Source organism: Xenopus laevis, chromosome 6S (assembly GCF_017654675.1).
Source record: "Xenopus laevis strain J_2021 chromosome 6S, Xenopus_laevis_v10.1, whole genome shotgun sequence".
NCBI classification, from domain to species: Eukaryota; Metazoa; Chordata; class Amphibia; order Anura; family Pipidae; genus Xenopus; species Xenopus laevis.
In genome coordinates, this window is record NC_054382.1 from 47,735,706 (window position 1) to 47,755,990 (window position 20,285).

The 20,285-nt window shown below is 39.9% G+C and overlaps 1 protein-coding gene across 2 annotated transcripts; it reads left to right on the top strand.

The window, feature by feature from the left end:
* Nucleotides 1–11,572: 11,572 nt before the first annotated feature.
* LOC121395046 (thyroid hormone receptor-associated protein 3-like) lies at nt 11,573–19,895 on the top strand. 2 transcript variants are annotated; one of them, XM_041567560.1, is made up of 6 exons: nt 11,573–11,596; nt 13,496–13,607; nt 14,732–14,816; nt 17,456–17,643; nt 18,118–18,318; nt 19,288–19,379. In XM_041567560.1, exons 2-6 carry the CDS (start codon nt 13,519–13,521, stop codon nt 19,349–19,351), a joined length of 627 nt encoding a protein of 208 aa, XP_041423494.1. In that variant the 5' UTR covers nt 11,573–11,596; nt 13,496–13,518; the 3' UTR covers nt 19,352–19,379. The 2 variants fall into 2 exon arrangements, with proteins under 2 accessions (XP_041423494.1, XP_041423495.1); XM_041567561.1 differs by lacking the exon at nt 19,288–19,379 and adding an exon at nt 19,860–19,895 and having other exon boundaries at nt 11,574–11,596.
* The last annotated feature ends 390 nt before the right edge of the window (nt 19,896–20,285 follow it).

The window sequence follows — 20,285 nt, forward strand, 5'->3', positions numbered from 1 at the left end:
GGCACTTCGTGATACGCACCAACGTGCCTTGGCACACACGTCCGCCCCCCCGCCAAACGCCACTCCTCTCCGCCCCATCATAGTCCTCAACCTGCCAAATACTGTCTACTCGCCAACCCTCATATCCACACGCCATATCATATTTCAGAACCATGCACACCTGGCAAACACACATAAGCAACTATAAAACTAATAAAAACACCAATGATTGTAAATTCATTCTTTAGCGATATAAACTCCTATAACGTTTCTAAGCATACTTCTGAAAAACAACATGAAAACATAAGCAAGCAAATAAGAACTCTAGTAATTGAAACACATAAAAACAGCAAATTTCCTAAAACATAAAGCGAAACCACCAATAATGAAAATCTTAGAAACTTTTGCTTCTGAAAAATTGTGACTGTAGACCTAATGCAACAAAAATATTGCAAAGGACAATGTGAACAAAATTGTCAGCGGGTCCCTTCACCTTGCTCCAAAATGGATCTAGAGCAAAGTAAAAAGGGCCGTGGGGGCAACCTGTGTGCAAAGCAAATGCCTAAGGCACACACGTCGCCCCCGCCAACGCACCCTCTCTCCGCCGCCCAGTATGTTCACTACCTGCAATACTGGTCTACTGCACCCAATTCCACACCGCCATCAATTTCCAAATGACCACCGCAACAAATAAAGCACTATATAACCTCAATAAACACCGATGCATGTAAATTCATTTCTTAGCGGACTATAACTCTATAACTTCTAAGGAATATTCTGAAAACAACATGAAAACATAGCAAAGGGCAAATAAGAATCTAGTAATTGGCAAACACATAAAACAGCAATTTCTAAAACAATAAAGGAAACACAATAATGAAAATCTAGAGACTTTTTGGCCTTCTTGAAAAACTGTGCGACTGTAGACATAGTGCAACACTATTGCAAATCACAAGTGAACAAAATTGTCAGCGGGTCCCTTCACCTTGCTCAAAATGATCCTAGAGCAAAGTAAAAGCCGTGGGGCAACCTGTGTGCAAAGCAAATGCCTTAAGGCACACACCGTCGGCCCCCGCCACGCCACTCTCTCCGCCCCAGTATGTTCACTACCTGCAATTACTGTCTACTGCCACCCAATTCCACACCGGGCATCAATTTCAGATGACCACCGCAACAACATAAAGCACTATATAAACCTCAATAAAACACCCGATGCATGTTAAATTCATTCTTAGCGACTATAACTCTATAACGTTTTAAGCAATATTCTGAAAAAACAACATGAAAACATAGCAAGGCAAATAAGAATCTAGTAATGCAAACACATAAAACAGCAATTTCTAAAACAATAAAGGAAACACCAATAATGAAAATCTAGAAACTTTTTGGCCTTCTGAAAAACTGTGCGACTGGTAGACCTAGATGCAACACTATTGCAAGACACAAGTGAACAAAATTGTCAGCGGGTCCCTTCACCTTGCTCCAAAATGATCCTAGAGCAAAGTAAAAGGGCCCGTGGGGCAACCTTGTGCAAAGCAAATGCCTAAGGCACACACGTCGCCCCCGCCAACGCCTCCTCTCTCCGTCCCAGTATGTTCACTACCTGCAATACTGTCTATGCCACCCAATTCCACACCGCATCAATTTCAGATGACCACCGCAACAACATAAAGCACTATATAAACCTCAATAAAACACCCGATGCATGTAAATTCATTCTTAGCGACTATAACTCATAACGTTCTTAAGCAATATTCTGAAAAACAACATGAAAACTTAGCAAGGCAAATAAGAATCTAGTAATTGCAAACACATAAAACAGCAATTTCTAAAACAATAAAGGAAACACAATAATGAAAATCTAGAAACTTTTTGGCCTTCTGAAAAATTGTGCGACTGTAGACCTAGTGCAACACTATTGCAAGACACAAGTGAACAAAATTGTCAGCGGGTCCCTTCACCTTGCTCCAAAATGATCCTAGAGCAAAGTAAAAGGGCCCTGGGGCAACCTGTGTGCAAAGCAAATGCCTAAGGCACACACGTCGCCCCCGCCAACGCCACCTCTCTCCGTCCCAGTATGTTCACTACCTGCAATACTGTCTACTGCACCCAATTCCACACCGCATCAATTTCAGATGACCACCGCAACAACATAAAGCACTATATAAACCTCAATAAAACACCCGATGCATGTAAATTCATTCTTAGCGACTATAACTCTATAACGTTCTTAAGCAATATTCTGAAAAACGACATGAAAACATAGCAAGGGAAATAAGAATCTAGTAATTGCAAACACATAAAACAGCAATTTCTAAAACAATAAAGGAAACACAATAATGAAAATCTAGAGAATTTTTGGCCTTCTGAAAAACTGTGCGACTGTAGACATAGTGCAACACTATTGCAAGACACAAGTGAACAAAATTGTCAGCGGGTCCCTTCACCTTGCTCCAAAATGATCCTAGAGCAAAGTAAAAGGGCCGTGGGGCAACCTGTGTGCAAAGCAAATGCCTAAGGCACCCACGTCGCCCCCGCCAACGCCACCTCTCTCCGCCCCAGTATGTTCACTACCTGCAATACTGTCTACTGCACCCAATTCCACACCGCATCAATTTCAGATGACCACCGCAACAACATAAAGCACTATATAAACCTCAATAAAACACCCGATGCATGTAAATTCATTCTTAGCGACTATAACTCTATAACGTTCTTAAGCAATATTCTGAAAAACAACATGAAAACATAGCAAGGCAAATAAGAATCTAGTAATTGCAAACACATAAAACAGCAATTTCTAAAACAATAAAGGAAACACAATAATGAAAATCTAGAGAATTTTTGGCCTTCTGAAAAACTGTGCGACTGTAGACCTAGTGCAACACTATTGCAAGACACAAGTGAACAAAATTGTCAGCGGGTCCCTTCACCTTGCTCCAAAATGATCCTAGAGCAAAGTAAAAGGGCCGTGGGGCAACCTGTGTGCAAAGCAAATGCCTAAGGCACACACGTCGCCCCCGCCAACGCCACCTCTCTCCGCCCCAGTATGTTCACTACCTGCAATACTGTCTACTGCACCCAATTCCACACCGCATCAATTTCAGATGACCGCCGCAACCACATAAAGCACCATATAAACCTCAATAAAACACCCGATGCATGTAAATTCATTCTTAGCGACTATAACTCTATAACGTTCTTAAGCAATATTCTGAAAAACAACATGAAAACATAGCAAGGCAAATAAGAAACTAGTAATTGCAAACACATAAAACAGCAATTTCTAAAATAATAAAGGAAACACAATAATGAAAATCTAGAAAATTTTTGGCCTTCTGAAAAACTGTGCGACTGTAGACCTAGTGCAACACTATTGCAAGACACAAGTGAACAAAATTGTCAGCGGGTCCCTTCACCTTGCTCCAAAATGATCCTAGAGCAAAGTAAAAGGGACGTGGGGCAACCTGTGTGCAAAGCAAATGCCTAAGGCACACACGTCGCCCCTGCCAACGCCACCTCTCTCCGTCCCAGTATGTTCACTACCTGCAATACTGTCTACTGCACCCAATTCCACACCGCATCAATTTCAGATGACCACCGCAACAACATAAAGCACTATATAAACCTCAATAAAACACCCGATGCATGTAAATTCATTCTTAGCGACTATAACTCTATAACGTTCTTAAGCAATATTCTGAAAAACGACATGAAAATATAGCAAGGGAAATAAGAATCTAGTAATTGCAAACACATAAAACAGCAATTTCTAAAACAATAAAGGAAACACAATAATGAAAATCTAGAGAATTTTTGGCCTTCTGAAAAACTGTGCGACTGTAGACATAGTGCAACACTATTGCAAGACACAAGTGAACAAAATTGTCAGCGGGTCCCTTCACCTTGCTCCAAAATGATCCTAGAGCAAAGTAAAAGGGACGTGGGGCAACCTGTGTGCAAAGCAAATGCCTAAGGCACACACGTCGCCCCCGCCAACGCCACCTCTCTCCGTCCCAGTATGTTCACTACCTGCAATACTGTCTACTGCACCCAATTCCACACTGCATCAATTTCAGATGACCACCGCAACAACATAAAGCACTATATAAACCTCAATAAAACACCCGATGCATGTAAATTCATTCTTAGCGACTATAACTCTATAACGTTCTTAAGCAATATTCTGAAAAACAACATGAAAACATAGCAAGGCAAATAAGAATCTAGTAATTGCAAACACATAAAACAGCAATTTCTAAAACAATAAAGGAAACACAATAATGAAAATCTAGAGAATTTTTGGCCTTCTGAAAAACTGTGCGACTGTAGACATAGTGCAACACTATTGCAAGACACAAGTGAACAAAATTGTCAGCGGGTCCCTTCACCTTGCTCCAAAATGATCCTAGAGCAAAGTAAAAGGGACGTGGGGCAACCTGTGTGCAAAGCAAATGCCTAAGGCACACACGTCGCCCCCGCCAACGCCACCTCTCTCCGCCCCAGAATGTTCACTACCTGCAATACTGTCTACTGCACCCAATTCCACACCGCATCAATTTCAGATGACCACCGCAACAACATAAAGCACTATATAAACCTCAATAAAACAACCGATGCATGTAAATTCATTCTTAGCGACTATAACTTATAACGTTCTTAAGCAATATTCTGAAAAACGACATGAAAACATAGCAAGGGAAATAAGAATCTAGTAATTGCAAACACATAAAACAGCAATTTCTAAAACAATAAAGGAAACACAATAATGAAAATCTAGAGAATTTTTGGCCTTCTGAAAAACTGTGCGACTGTAGACATAGTGCAACACTATTGCAAGACACAAGTGAACAAAATTGTCAGCGGGTCCCTTCACCTTGCTCCAAAATGATCCTAGAGCAAAGTAAAAGGGCCGTGGGGCAACCTGTGTGCAAAGCAAATGCCTAAGGCACACACGTCGCCCCCGCCAACGCCACCTCTCTCCGCCCCAGTATGTTCACTACCTGCAATACTGTCTACTGCACCCAATTCCACACCGCATCAATTTCAGATGACCGCCGCAACCACATAAAGCACCATATAAACCTCAATAAAACACCCGATGCATGTAAATTCATTCTTAGCGACTATAACTCTATAACGTTCTTAAGCAATATTCTGAAAAACAACATGAAAACATAGCAAGGCAAATAAGAAACTAGTAATTGCAAACACATAAAACAGCAATTTCTAAAATAATAAAGGAAACACAATAATGAAAATCTAGAAAATTTTTGGCCTTCTGAAAAACTGTGCGACTGTAGACCTAGTGCAACACTATTGCAAGACACAAGTGAACAAAATTGTCAGCGGGTCCCTTCACCTTGCTCCAAAATGATCCTAGAGCAAAGTAAAAGGGACGTGGGGCAACCTGTGTGCAAAGCAAATGCCTAAGGCACACACGTCGCCCCCGCCAACGCCACCTCTCTCCGCCCCAGTATGTTCACTACCTGCAATACTGTCTACTGCACCCAATTCCACACCGCATCAATTTCAGATGACCACCGCAACAACATAAAGCACTATAAACCTCAATAAAACACCCGATGCATGTAAATTCATTCTTAGCGACTATAACTCTATAACGTTCTTAAGCAATATTCTGAAAAACAACATGAAAACATAGCAAGGCAAATAAGAATCTAGTAATTGCAAACACATAAAACAGCAATTTCTAAAACAATACAGGAAACACAATAATGAAAATCTAGAAAAGATTCTGCCTTCTGAAAACTTGGTGCGACTATAGAACTAGTGCAACACTATTGCAAGCCACAAGTGAACAAAATTGTCAGCGGGTCCCTTCACCTTGCTCCAAAATGATGCTAGAGTAAAGTAAAAGGGCCGTGGGGCAACCTGTGTGCAAAGCAAATGCCTAAGGCACACACGTCGCCCCCCGCCAACGCCACCTCTCTCCGCCCCAGTATGTTCACTACCTGCAATACTGTCTACTGCACCCAATTCCACACCGCATCAATTTCAGATGACCACCGCAACAACATAAAGCACCATATAAACCTCAATAAAACACCCGATGCATGTGAATTCATTCTTAGCGACTATAACTCTATAACGTTCTTAAGCAATATTCTGAAAAACAACATGAAAACATACCAAGGCAAATAAGAATCTAGTAATTGCAAACACAAAACAGCAATTTCTAAAACAATAAAGGAAACACAATAATGAAAATCTAGAAAATTTTTGGCCTTCTGAAAAACTGTGCGACTGTAGACCTAGTGCAACACTATTGCAAGACACAAGTGAACAAAATTGTCAGCGGGTCCCTTCACCTTGCTCCAAAATGATCCTAGAGTAAAGTAAAAGGGCCGTGGGGCAACCTGTGCGCAAAGCAAATGCCTAAGGCACACACGTTGCCCCCGCCAATGCCACCTCTCTCCGCCCCAGTATCTTCACTACCTGCAATACTGTCTACTGCACCCAATTCCACACCGCATCAATTTCAGATGACCACCGCAACAACATAAAGCAAAACACAAAATTCATCACAAACTATACCAAAGACAATAAGTGCAAATAATAATTTAAAGTTCCATGTTATCAGCACAGATGCTGCCCTTTCTGAAAATGTAAACACAGATCTGCATCTGCTTCTACATTGTTAAGCCGTAAATGTGCGTATTCTTTTCAATATTATAGAAAGTTGTTACAATTCTTTATATTAGTAAGCAGTGGGCCAAGAAAGACGTTTGTGCGGGTTTCTCCCCTCCAATGCCACCCCTTGTAGCCATTATATGCTCTTAGCTAATGCTATAAAAGCTCTGAAACAATCAATACATATTATGGGCTGCAACAGGAAAATGCTACAAAGTTAATAATACTACAATATTACTACTAATGCAAATAAAAAAAAGATATAAAAACCTCAAAGATACTGTATTATATCAATAGAGCTACAGAACTGCAAGATCAAACAAGGAGCTACAGCTGCAGCTACACTGTTCAGCACTATTGTTCCCTCCAAGGGTATAAATTGACTTGTGATAAATGCGTAAAGGATGAAAGCTCTAGCCGCGGTTTCTGCACCTCTATGCTCTAATCCTTCATATATAAATAATAAAGATAAGCATAAGAAAAATAACAACAACATACAAATGATAAACCTGCTACCACCATTATAGAAAAACTTTACCAAGCAAGAATGAGTTTGCAGGACAGATACGCCTGCAGTTAGGTACAGTATCCTGGTGGGTTGTATGCATGACAGTTGTGCCACACATAAACGTCTTTCAAATTCAGTGCCTACATCAACCCTCACTGCACTTAATTTTCTTTACATACAGTATGCTTCTCAAATATTCAACATAATAACAAACCAAAATAAAGAACACAACATTTTAAAATATATACACCGTGTATTGCTATTGCCCACACAGATAAACAGAAACAAAATAACATCTGCATCTTACAAGTGAGGCTATACATAAATATAAATTATTATAAAGTAATACATTAGCAATTTAGATTTAGAGATACACAGTAAAAAGTATAATAAAGCATGAAAATAAAGCTTCCCACAGATCACCAGTGCTCTGTTCACTAATAAAGGCTCTTTAGGATCTTGTACAGTATATCAAGGGTTTAAAACAGAATTTGCTCTATTTACCCCACTTCAAAATATGCTCCTAAGGGAACAGAGAACTGGAGATTTCCTTTCTGGCGAACTAAGGTAAATTCTATTTAATCTTTTAATCTTTGATAAATATAACTATAATGTGTTTTTTCTTTTAGTTTAGGGCCAAATAGAATTCACCACAGTGCACCAGAAAGTAACTTCCCAGCTTTATATTTACCTATTTAAGATTATGAAATATGTTCTATTTTAAACCTATGATAAATATGCCCATAAAAGTCCCAACAAGTGAATAAATAACTTGTGATCTGCTGAGCTCTGCCTTTAATCTTTGACAGAGGTTCCCAGTTTTATGTCAGCAAACAAAAGGTTATTTTTCACTTCATTTGGTGTTTGTACATTTGGTCATTAGTTTCAAAAGAAGATACATGAACCATCAAAATGCAGCAATTAAGGTCCGATTCACAGAAATGGCTGGTACAGCACTATGGCCCTTGGCATCTGCTCTCAGGGGGAAAACTCTGGTAGAAAAAAATGCCCCTCTTACCTGTCACTGCTACTTAAATGAAGGACAGGCCTGTGATTGAACACAGATGAGATGGAACAGTGACAGGTGGGCCTCCCCACCAAAACACTGACTTGACAGCTTCAGCACTGAGCTCTCTCTCTGCAACTGTTCTGTATGCATTCAATAGTAAACTAGTCCATCATTAGTATAATGAGCATGAAGTAGTCATAACTCACAAGTGGAGAAGGGCATTGCTCTCTGCCTCAGTTGCAAACAAAATGTCCTGTGTGCCAGGGGCCTAATGTGTAGGTACCTTAAATAGCCATTGATGCTGCCACTGATGCTGCCACTGATGCTTTGGGACCTGAAAACATTTTTAACAATTCCTACGTACCTGTCTGGGGCTTTGTCCTTTTCTTCTTGAATGAACCAGTCTTTCCTAGCCAAGCTTTGTTCAGCAGCAGCTGTAGGGGTAAAAAAAAAAAATTAGCACAAAAAATAAATATTATGGTAGAGGGGATTAACTATAAAAAAAGCATCACTGCATATTACAAATGGCAACCAATCAAAATGTTCCTTGTACTACACTGAACAGAACTATTTGCTTATTTTTCTCTATTGGTAACTGAACTTATGTTTATGCCACCCCCCTATATTCAGTGAACATACCATTTCCCCTAAAGAAACAAATGAAAAACAGGTGGAAACGTGCTGTACAGAGCAGACACACAAGAACTAGCTTTTATATACCTGACAGATTTTATAATTTATAAAACGTGACAGAGTTAAAAAAATGTCTTTTTCTGAAAGATGTGTGCTTTTCTTTAAAAGAAGACAAACGATACAATTATAACAACCAATCGCCACTTGCTGTTCCAAGTACAAAGCCCACCATCAACACATACCTACTGCTCTTAAAATAACCCAGCCATTTCTCATCTACTGTATATCATGCTATCTGAGTTTATTGGATTAAATGAAGTGCTATGACGGTAAAAGCTCATGAGATAAACTGACAGTAATAGGGATATTCATAACTATGTAAATATTTAAGCAATAAGGTAAACTGTTTTTGCCAACCCTTGCGGTTAAATAATTATGATAAGATAGTATATCACATTTCTGTCAGAATCAGGACACAGCCTAATGTCTGCTGGATACGAATAAGACCCCAGACTAATGATTCCTCCTTCCAATGCAAATAACTGCCATCACTATCTACACCTTGGCACCCTATAGATATCCCAGTTCACATATGCAGCAAGTAGCTTTACCAGTAACACATATTCACACACACAAGGAGAAATTTACCAACCTGACATATTCCCGTATCTCACTTTCCTGCCATTACTGGGTAGGTACTGTCTTATGCTGGATACTAGCCAGACCGCACAACCAGCAGCAATCCATCCTATTAATTCCTCCTTCCAATAGAACTGTCATCATTAACTGCTAGGCAGTTCATCCCAGAAGTTCGGCACGATTTAGTTAAACTAAAAATTAGCCTTCTTGGTTATGTATCTGCTGCATACTAGCCAGACCTCACAACCTGCAGTCCTTCCAACTGATTTCCCCTTCCAACCGAATTAACTGTCACCAATATCACAAACAAAAACCTGGTGCTCTGAAACCTTGCAAAGTATTTTTATTGTTAGCCAATATAAGTATCACTTCTCCAATACTTTTTCTATATGTTTGTTTTTTATTTGTTATTTTTACTATGTGCTAAAAAGCATCTCACCTCCCTGCCAGTATTGGGGTCCAATCTGCCATCTGCTGGAACTGCAAAAACTCAGAAGCAAAAGTCTATCCTTCTTACTCCTCATTCCAACTGAAATAACTGTCATATTGATCAGCCAATAGAAATATGTGGGCGTGGCTTCAAGAGGGCTATGCCCATTGGTCAGTGTACTGCACGTGGGCAGAGACAGTTGCTACCTTGTAAAAACTGGCACCCCACATTACTTTCTCCTCATGCCAACTGAAATAACTGTCATATTGATCAGCCAATAGAAATCGGGGGGCGTGGCTTCAAGAGGGCTATGCGCATTGTTCAGTGTACTGCACGTGGGCAGAGACAGTTACTACCTTGTAAAAACCGGCACTCGCATTACTTACACCTCATGCCAACTGAAATAATTGTAAACACTAGCGCCCCGCATTAATCCTTGGTCCCCATGTGCAGCAATACAAGTGAAGCACATTCACACATGGGGAGAAATGACTTGCCTGACATATTCGGCCCATCTCCGACACACACACCTCTACAGCTGTTATAAACACCCCAACAACCCGGCAATTTCTAACCCATAACCTGCAGCCCGACTGTGGATTATGGGATCAGATTTAGTATCAGATTTAGTCGCCTCAACTAAATGCAATGAACAGAGCAGTGCAACAGTAATATGCAAAGAGATCAGCTGCCTGTCCGTATCAGTGGCTGCAACACATTATTACTCACCTCTGCAGAGAAGCCATCAGGGCGTTTGGTGCTACAGTTAGAAGGGACCCTGCTATGAAGCTTCACTTTCGAAGGTTCTGTATGTGGGAGGAGCACAAATGGACAGCTGTACTGTACCCCAAAACTGCCTCCTCTTTTCAGCAAACCCGGCTCAGCAACATTCTCACACACCTGCTTCATTCGTTGCTTGCTCCGCGAGCCAATAGGAAACAGGGGGCGTGGCTTCACATGCGGCAGGACCGTCCCCATAGGCAGGTACTGAAGCCGCTGTCCATGGTCCCTAAGTTACTCCTTCACTAGCAGCACTTTTCAACTACAACTTCCAGCTCTAATTAATTTGCTCTTTTACCCCCCCCCCCATGGGAATAGTGTCTGAGGTCTGCAAAACTATAGAGCGATCCGATCCATAGGGGAGCGCTATAAAGTGAATGGGAACTCCAGCCCACCCCAATGTCTCCTTGCTCAACTGTATAAAGCAGTACAGAGTCCTGCATGATATCTCCCTCTGTCAAAACTCCAGCGCTCTCATTCAGTTATCCAAACAGACTCACTTGCTCCATCCCTTCTTTTCACTCTCCGCCCTGAGCCCTCCCCTAACCCAGCCCTCCTCTATCTGCCCTCTCCACATGCTCCATACGCCTCCTCTATTCCCCCTTCTAACTCACTTGTCAGTCTTGGGGTCAAGTGTATTTATCCTACCTCCAGTATCCGCTATCAATGCTCCTTAGTGGCTCCTGTCATTTGAGCTGCAAGATAACGCTCCTCCTCTATTCTGTTTCCGGCAAAAAGGGCCAGCCCACCATGCGGCAGCCAATCAGAACTCGTAGAGAGCAATCACTTGTGATTGGCTCTTCTTAATAGCAATCATATAATTCTCGTTTCTGATTGGATTACATACATGTGCCCACCTTCTGTTGGGAAACCATTGGCTGAGACATGCTGGGGTGGGAAATCTGAGTGAAAAATCCCAGAAAGAGGCAGAATGGTGGAGAACAGATATGATACTGCAATAAAGGTGCAGTGATTTTGAGTTTTGCAAGTAGCATGAGGGCTGACACCTGACTAAGAAGGGGAGATGGAGGACTCATGAAGGGGGAGGGATGGAAGAGGATGGATAGAAAAGGGCTAACAACACGGCAGTGAGTGGAGATAAGGAAATCTGAGAATCTGTGTGTCTCACTGAAGGAAATAAAATAAGAAAAGCTTTTATAAATGTGTGTAAATTAGTTTGCTGTGTGTGAAAATAGGGTGTGTGTTAACTGGAGGGCTGCTGGCAGCTGGAGGGAGATCTCTGTAGAATACTTGCAGAGTATATGCAGCTGGAAGTCGTGGGGGTTTAGGGAGCAATTTGGGGGGTAATTCCTACCCCCGCCAGCACTGATACCCCCACTGCCCAATTATCCTCTCCACACACCTCAAGTTTCCCAACACTCTCTCTTCAGCCTGAACTTGTACTATAATCCCCTCTGCACACCTCAAGTTTCCCCAACACCCCCCTTCCCCAGACTTGTACAACATTTCCCTCCCTAGCACTCCCCAAACTTGTACAGTTATCCCCGATGTGCAACTAAGTTTCCCCAGCAGCCCTGCTCTGTCTCTGTACCTTCTGCACCGCTCAAGGTTCTTCCCCCTCTCAACTTGACTCTTCCCTGCAGCCCAAACTTGTAACATTGTCTCTCTCTGCAGTTTCCCCAGCACATTGCTTGCACCCCCTAAACATGTTACATTAGGGCTATTTACATACACATTAAAGGGGTGGGTCACCTTTATAGTATGTTATAGAATTATCATTTTTAAGCAACTTTTCCATTGGTCATTTTGCTTCATTATTTTTTTTATATTTTTCTTTTAAATTATTTGCCCATTTTATCTCTTTCCAGCTTTCAAATAGTGGTCACAGCTACCATCTAAAAACAAATGCTCTGTAAACCTACAAATGTATTGTTAATGCTACTTTTTATTACTCATCTTTCTATTCAGATCCTCTGCTATTCATATTCCAGTCTATTATTCAAATCAGTGCATGGTTGTGTCAAGTATAGTTCTGTGTAATGAAAGTACTCTTTCTATTGCCTTCCTGTTTAAATCTTATAGACTAGCACAAGAACCTCATGGTGCTTAATGGACAGAGGATTTTTTTTAACAACCCCAGATAAGGCATCCCTAAGAACACATTTTTGTAGCTTGTCTGCAGGGTGAGAAGTGTTTTATTTTCTGTATAGGTCATACATTGGCGTGCCAAATGTTTAGGCTAGCAAACTGTCTGCAGCCACACTTAGAGTTCCTCTGTTCCCTCCCCTCTACAACTTGAGAGAAAGCTTTTCTCTGCAGTCATAGGGGGGGGGGAACACCCCCCCTCAAAAACCTTGTTCAGTTACCTAGTTTCTCAGCCATAGTTCTGGAATAGATGAAGGTATTTTAGTTTGATTCTTCGTTTTGAGTTCTTCTTCATCTGCGATTTGCCAGCTAAGCAAGATGGGTAAAAGGTGGGAGGGGCCACAATTCTGACCATTGCCGTGTCCTGCCTCCTGGTGGGAGTAGCCATTAACCTCACTGTTCCTGTGTTTCCTTTACAACTGGAGAAAAAAAGATTTAACTGTGAGTCCGAATCAAACCTGCCGAGGTCATGTAAAAGTCAATGGCGGATTTTAGTAAATTACCCATAAATGTGTGTCCATATGTGAAGAAATTCTATTTTCTGATTTTGTATTTGCTTTTCAATTTAAGTGAGTACATCAGATAAGTACTGGAAATTGTGCGGCTGTTACCATTTTCACTTGACGTTTTGGCATTTTTTTCAGGTGTAAAACACACCTGAATAAGTAATGTGAACTACTCTCATTGCGATAGCAGTAGTATTTTTTTTAAAAAAAATCTATGGTATAATATTTCATTTGCATGTATTTTCTCACAGAGCACCATTTTGGTCCTTCTTCTATGACACTGAGTGAACGTTTCGCTAAATACCTTAAAAGAGCAAAAGATCAGGAATCTTCGAAGAGCAAAAAGAGTCCAGAAATTCACAGGTATAGAGAAACCGTACCACTAACATATGGTATTCATTCATATTGTGTTGTATTCAGCTCGAAAACTTTCTTCTGAAAGAAGATGGTTATCATAAACAACCAGCTTGTGTGTTTAGTATGTTTATACACATAAACACAGCATTTAAAACTGGTTAAATTGATCCAGTGAAGCACACTGCACCCCACTGGTCAGCCAGTGTTCCAAACTTTTGGTACGTCGCATGTGGGCAGCAAGAGTATTGACCATCCTATTGAGGACCCATATACCAGGTTATGTCTCCCTGACTGCTCCAAAACACCTTTGAATTATTTCTATTGCATCACATGGTATAGTATAATATATTATTGACCCACTACATGGGAGGAGCTTAGACATATGCTGCTGCTTTCTTGATACATTGAAACGGACACTGCGGGGTTTGGGAAATAAAGTACTGTATATAATTGTTTGTGAAAGAAAATTAAAATGAATTTTTCTGTATGATACTTTTTAGCAACACTATGGAGAGTAGGCAATTTGCTGAAGTTTGGACTTGAATTCAAAATAAGCCCTGGCCTTTCAAGTACACAGAGGCCCAAACAGACCACTAAATAATGAAGTTCTATGGCATCTTATAGTAGTCCCTCTGGCATTTGTAAGAATGCACATATTGCCAGTCCTGACCTCTATTTATCATGGTGGTACGCCAACACATAAGTAGCTTTGCATTGGGCGTAATTTCCTTCCTTCACAATTCCTTGAATTATAGCAGTTTAAAGGAACAGTTCAGTATTGTTTTCAACATTCAGTGATAGTGGTTAATTGAGCTAGCAGCATATCACCTGATCAAGCATGTCGTTGATAAAAGATTAAAATTTTTTCAGGTCATGTGTAGTATGGGATATCTGATCAGATGCCCGAAATCGGGATTGTGCAACCTTTATAGCCCATTGGCATTTTTGAGCTGCTGCGCCTTTTGCTAGAATGTATGTCACTGACACTTTAATACCAAAACTGTAATAGATAGATAGATAGATATAAAAAAAATATAATATATACACACGCAATGCAGAAAATCACTATAGCATGTAGTGTTAACACTTTTTGTATCTTTCAATGCAATGTTTTTTCTTGATATTTGTAGGAGAATCGATATTTCTCCGAGTGCTTTTAGAAAACATGGATTTTTGCATGAAGAAGCTAAGCACTCTAAGGAAACAGGTCTCAAGGTAAGCATATTATGCCTCCAAACACCAGTAATGTAAAATAAGAATAAAGTGGGTGTTATCTTTAAGACGTGCTTCTCTTGCTCTCTACTTAAGTTTGTGTTTTTCTTTTAAGGATGTGCAATATTTCTAAAAAAAAAAAAATGATCTGCAAAGTGTTAAATTTTTAATAAAACAAACTATATATCAACAACCTTTATGAAGTGGTTTAGGATATGGTAAAAATGAAATCACTCCAAAGTCTATTGTGGTTGAACTTGAAACACAAAGAGGATATTTGGAACCAAATCTCCATTGATGAGCAAGTCATCCTTATGTATGTTTGGGTTCTGCTTGTAAGTATCCCACTCTATTGTATACCAGACTCATTGTGTTTTTGACTACCAGATGCATGTATTCTTAAAAAAGAGAGATTGAATTTGCACCTTCTCTTTAACCAACTGAATCAAAAATGAATCTCATTGAAGTGTGTTGTAAAACTACCTGCTTTTGTTCCTCTGTAGAATATGGGACCTGTAAACTGTTTCTTTCCAATCCATGTGACCATGACTTGGTGGTAGTGGCAATACAGTATGCAGGTCATTGAAGGAAGTTCTAAGGCACACAAGGTTTATTATCTGTCCATAGCAATGCAAGTATCTGGGTATTAATCACAGATCTTGGGCTGCTTTTGGACCTTTCAATTGCCTGCAAACGGGAAGTTACTGGGATTAAAACACTTATGTAATAAAAGGCATTTGGTATGCTGATTGCTGTGGGTTACCGAGCCTGAGCAAACTTAGTGCCTGTTACATTACATAACTTTTAGTCTGACTGAGGCCTAAAGCTGCAATTGATTTTGGCCTGGCTTATTTAGTAGTAAATATTAGTACTGCCTAATCATATGTATGTATATACTGCCATTTTTGTTTATATCATTCTGCTCATGTCTATTGTGGGGGGGAATGGGTAAGGACTACTTTTGAATTATTTAACACAATGCATACAGGGGAGTTTCAAATTAGTTTGGTACTGATTTAAAACTCAAGACCTTGGAGGGAACTTTTGATTTAGTTAACAGATTATTGGATTATTTCAATGAACAGAAAAAATGGTTACTTAATGGATATCTCTTGAAGAGTGCAGAGTCATGAAACCCTGCTTGCAATCTACAGTAGAGATTAAAGAAACAGTAACGAAAAATTAATGTCTTAAAGTAATAAAAATACAAGGCACTGTTGCCCTGCACTGGTAAAACTGATGTTTGCTTCAGGAACACTACTATTGTTTGCGCTAGTCCACATGAGGAGATTTTGTCGCCTGGCGACTAATCGACTCGTCTTTTGAGCGACTATCTCCCCAAACTGCCTCAGCGTTTTTCCCCATAGGCTACAATGAAAAGTCGCCTGCGCTAATGCACACGTGGCGATGCGTTTCCTATAGTCACCCGAAGTTGCCTCACACTTTCCTGGTCATGACATTTTTTATATAATAAAGCATGATCCATTACATACCTCTTAACAATTGAGTTTTACGTATGGTTTTTATCTTATACCACTATATTGTGATGTACTGCATGATCTCTTATGAGGAGAGGGATACCTGAAAATGCAAGTTGTGACTGTATGCAGCAGATGTTATGCAACCATTAAAGGAAGGGACTTCAGATTTAAAATGGCATTTTGGGATAATCTGTATTATATAATGGGTACAATGTAATGCAGTCTGTACTGGAGTATGTAAGATAGTCTTTTTTGTGCTTAAAAGTATTCGTTTTCCATATGTCTCCTGCCTGTGTAATTTGTCAAAATATGATGAATGTTTAATATAAATTAAATATTATATTAACTTATATTAAATATTATGTAAAAGGGGAACTCCACAAAAACATAACTTAAGCTTTTTGAAAAGTAAACATAATTTCAAGCAACTTTGCAATATACATCAATTAAAAATATGAAGACTTTTCATGATTTTTAATGGTTTTTGACAGTTCCCTAAGCCTAGCCCCCTGCTCTTCTGCTGATCTTTCTGACTACTTTGCTTAGCTGGCTGACTACTTTTATTTTGTATCAGCAATCTGCGTCCTCCAAACCCCACAATTCCCTGCACATGTGATTTCAATATGGAAAGGAGCATCATAGTGCAATGCATTGTGGGTTATGTAATTCTTGCATGCTGTCTGTAAACTGCGGAGAAGTTGTTACAATTTGTAACATCAGTTTTTAGTCTCCCCTTCCCTGCCAGGATTCCAAATGACGCAGAAAGAGAAGAACTGTTATACAGCTGGATTTTTAGCATTGAAAAATGGCATTTATTCATACTTTTTGAATTAACATGTAACTGTGATGGGTATATTAGGTGTTTCTGTGTTATGTGGGTCTCTATCAGATTTTGGTTTGGAAGCCGGAGTTCCCCTTTAAGGTTCACCCAAATTAAGATACCCATAATGGTAGCAGTGCCTTAATATTTGCAATAAGATGTAAAAAAATTGCATTGGGAGTGACTACTTAAATATACTGTCTCTATTCCCCACCCCCCTGTTGCCATAACATACATCACCGCAATGTGAAATACAAAAATTGTTGCTTGCTGAACATGGACTTTTTTTATGTAGACATAACTTGTAAAATTCCAACTGTTTTCCCCTTCTCTTCTGTCAGGGAGACGGCAAATACAGAGATGAGCCATCAGATCTACGGCAAGATATTGAACGTCGCAAAAAACACAAGGACAAAGACTCAAAGCGTGATCACTCCAGAGACTCAGGAGATTCTAGAGATTCAAGCCGCTCCAGAGATAGGTCCTCTGAGAAAACTGAAAAGTCCAGGAAATCATCTAAAAAGCATAAGTATGTGAAGTTTGAAGTTGCCCAAAGTACTGTACCTAGACCAATATTACCTTCTGTATATTAAATGCATTAATTTAGTAAATGTCCGTTTTTTTCATCTGAAGATGTATATATGCTTTGCTTCCCTCCTGTTGACTTTGCTTTCCAGACACAAGCTACTGCCATCTAATGGGCTAATTTATATAACAAATTGCAGAACCTGCATGGCAGGATCACCTTTGAAGTACTGTAAATATGTAGTGTATGAGATAAATATTCAATACTGCAGGTTCAACCAATACATGCTTGGGCAAGTTATTCTGCATTTTGCCGGTTGCATTTATTTTGATGCCTTGGCTATAGTTTTCTGTGAATCTTTTTGCTTAACCCTAAATGTTTTTTTTTTTTATACAAAAGTTTCCATCTGTCAAGAGTGAAAAGTATCTCGAAATCTGTTGCTTCCAAAAAAAATTAAATTTTTTTTTTATCAAACAGGAAGCACAGGAAAGTGCGTGAGCGTTCTCGCTCTTCCTCCTCCTCCTCCCACTCCTCCCATTCTTTGCGAGCACCTGGAATGAAGAGTACCCTGCAGAGAGTGAGGAAAAAGAAGACGGTGCTGGAGGCTTTGACAAATCACGCATGGCTAACAAAGACTTTCAAGGAAACAGTGAAAGGGGACGAGCCCGGGGAACCTTAGTAAGTAACTTTTCGGTGGATTACATCTTTTTTTTTATAATTGTGTAAACTTTTATGAGGGGCTTGTATGCTTTGTAGCCTACCAGAATGACAGCATGACTACTTAAACGTAATACTTTATAATAATATTTCTCTGTCGTCTTAGGGGGACAAAGGGAACCATGGGGTTAAGCTACAAATACTTTATAATAATATTTAGTAATTGCAGATGAGAGGCTTCAGTCCATACTTCCTATCTATATACAAAACTGTCAAGTCTCTTGGCTGGTAGTACCTTGGGACATTTCCTCTGCTGGTGAATTTCAGGCAGGGGGAGAATTGCCTCAAAAACTTTGTTGCCTCCTATTGATTTGAATTGGTGAAAATACATGCCTGCACCAGTGTTTCATTCAGCCAGATATACTCTTAAGGGCTTTGGTCTGAAATGCAATGGTAGGGACAGTTGTTTTTTTTTAATCAGTACTGGGTGTGCATTAACATATATTTTTAATGTAGTGAGTAAGTAATGCAACATATCACTGATGTGCAGGGCAGGATAATTATAATTTTACCAGGGTAAATATTTTTAAAGGGCCACATTATAGGCCCAGATTTTTATATCCTTAGATGATTACCGACCTGATAATTCCTTACATTTCTCCTGTTATATCTGTATAGTGAAGTTTTTATAACTGTTTACTTTAATTTAAAAAGAAAAAAAGCAGAAATCATCCGCCTTTGCAGTTTTGATATTCTACATTTAACTGAAGTAACTGAACTACAAAACTACATATGTATGTACAGCATGCGGTTTAGTATGACATTTTTCGGATGTTTCCAAGTTATCTTTTGCCTTATGTATATGTGCATGTTCAGTGCTTCAAAGGTTTCACTTAAATCGGGACACTGGCCGTAGAAACTGCACATTCATATGATGCACTGGGGGTATTACTGCTCCTTTATTCTTAAACATTGTTCCTGACCCTGTAGCAATTCCGAGCAAGGGGAACAAGGCCATGGGGGCAGAGGTGCTTTTCCCGGGAACAACCAATAACAACAATAATGACTTCCAGAAACGCAACAGAGAATGAGGAATGGGATCCAGAGTACACACTAAAGCAAGAAATATTACCTGGTATGTGGGCCACCCAGTCTTAAAAATAAAATAAAAATAAATACATTTGTGGTGGCTGAAGATTTCACCTAGTTTAGTGTTTTGTATTTGATCAAAAGAAAAACATATTCCTTTGTGTGTCTTGCAGCTAATTATTTATATGGGCTGTGTACTGCGTATACTTCAACATGTGACAGCCTGAGCTTTAGGGAGTGCTTCCAGGAGACCTTAATCTTCACACCCCTTATAGTAGGGTATTAGAGTATTTTCACTTGTCCTTTTATTTTGTGTTGAGTGCTGAATATAGCTGTAACTTTTAACATTTTATGTTGTTTTTGTCTAGTATTGGAGATGTGCTGACATTGGGTGGATCTTTATAATAACGAAAAAAGCCGACCAGTTGAAGTGTTGCCATTTTGCTTTTCATAGCAGCATGTTTCATTTTCAGGTTCGGTGGTAAACAGAGGAATGCAAAATGTGGAGCCTTGAATTCTTCTACCAGGCGACCATACATTTCAGTGACTGTCAGTATCTACTCCTCCCCGACCTGATCCATTCTCATCTCTCTGCAGCACGACGACCGGGAAGGTGAGAACCAGGAGAAATGGATGACCGCGGGAAGGCCGTGCCAACTTCGCCCGGGAAGGGGCAGATTCTTGTTCCGTAACGCCGGCATCAGTCCAAAATGGGCCCATGAAAGTTCAGTGGGAGGAGGAGAGATAGAAGAAGATTGAGAGTGGAGCCGAAAAATAAGGATGAAAAGGCAATATCATTCTATTGCAGAGTAGCCAGATTTGCACTTTTTCAGAAAAAATGACAGGACACCACTTTTCTCCAAGTAATTGTGATATTAAATGTCCTTGTGCAGCAGCCA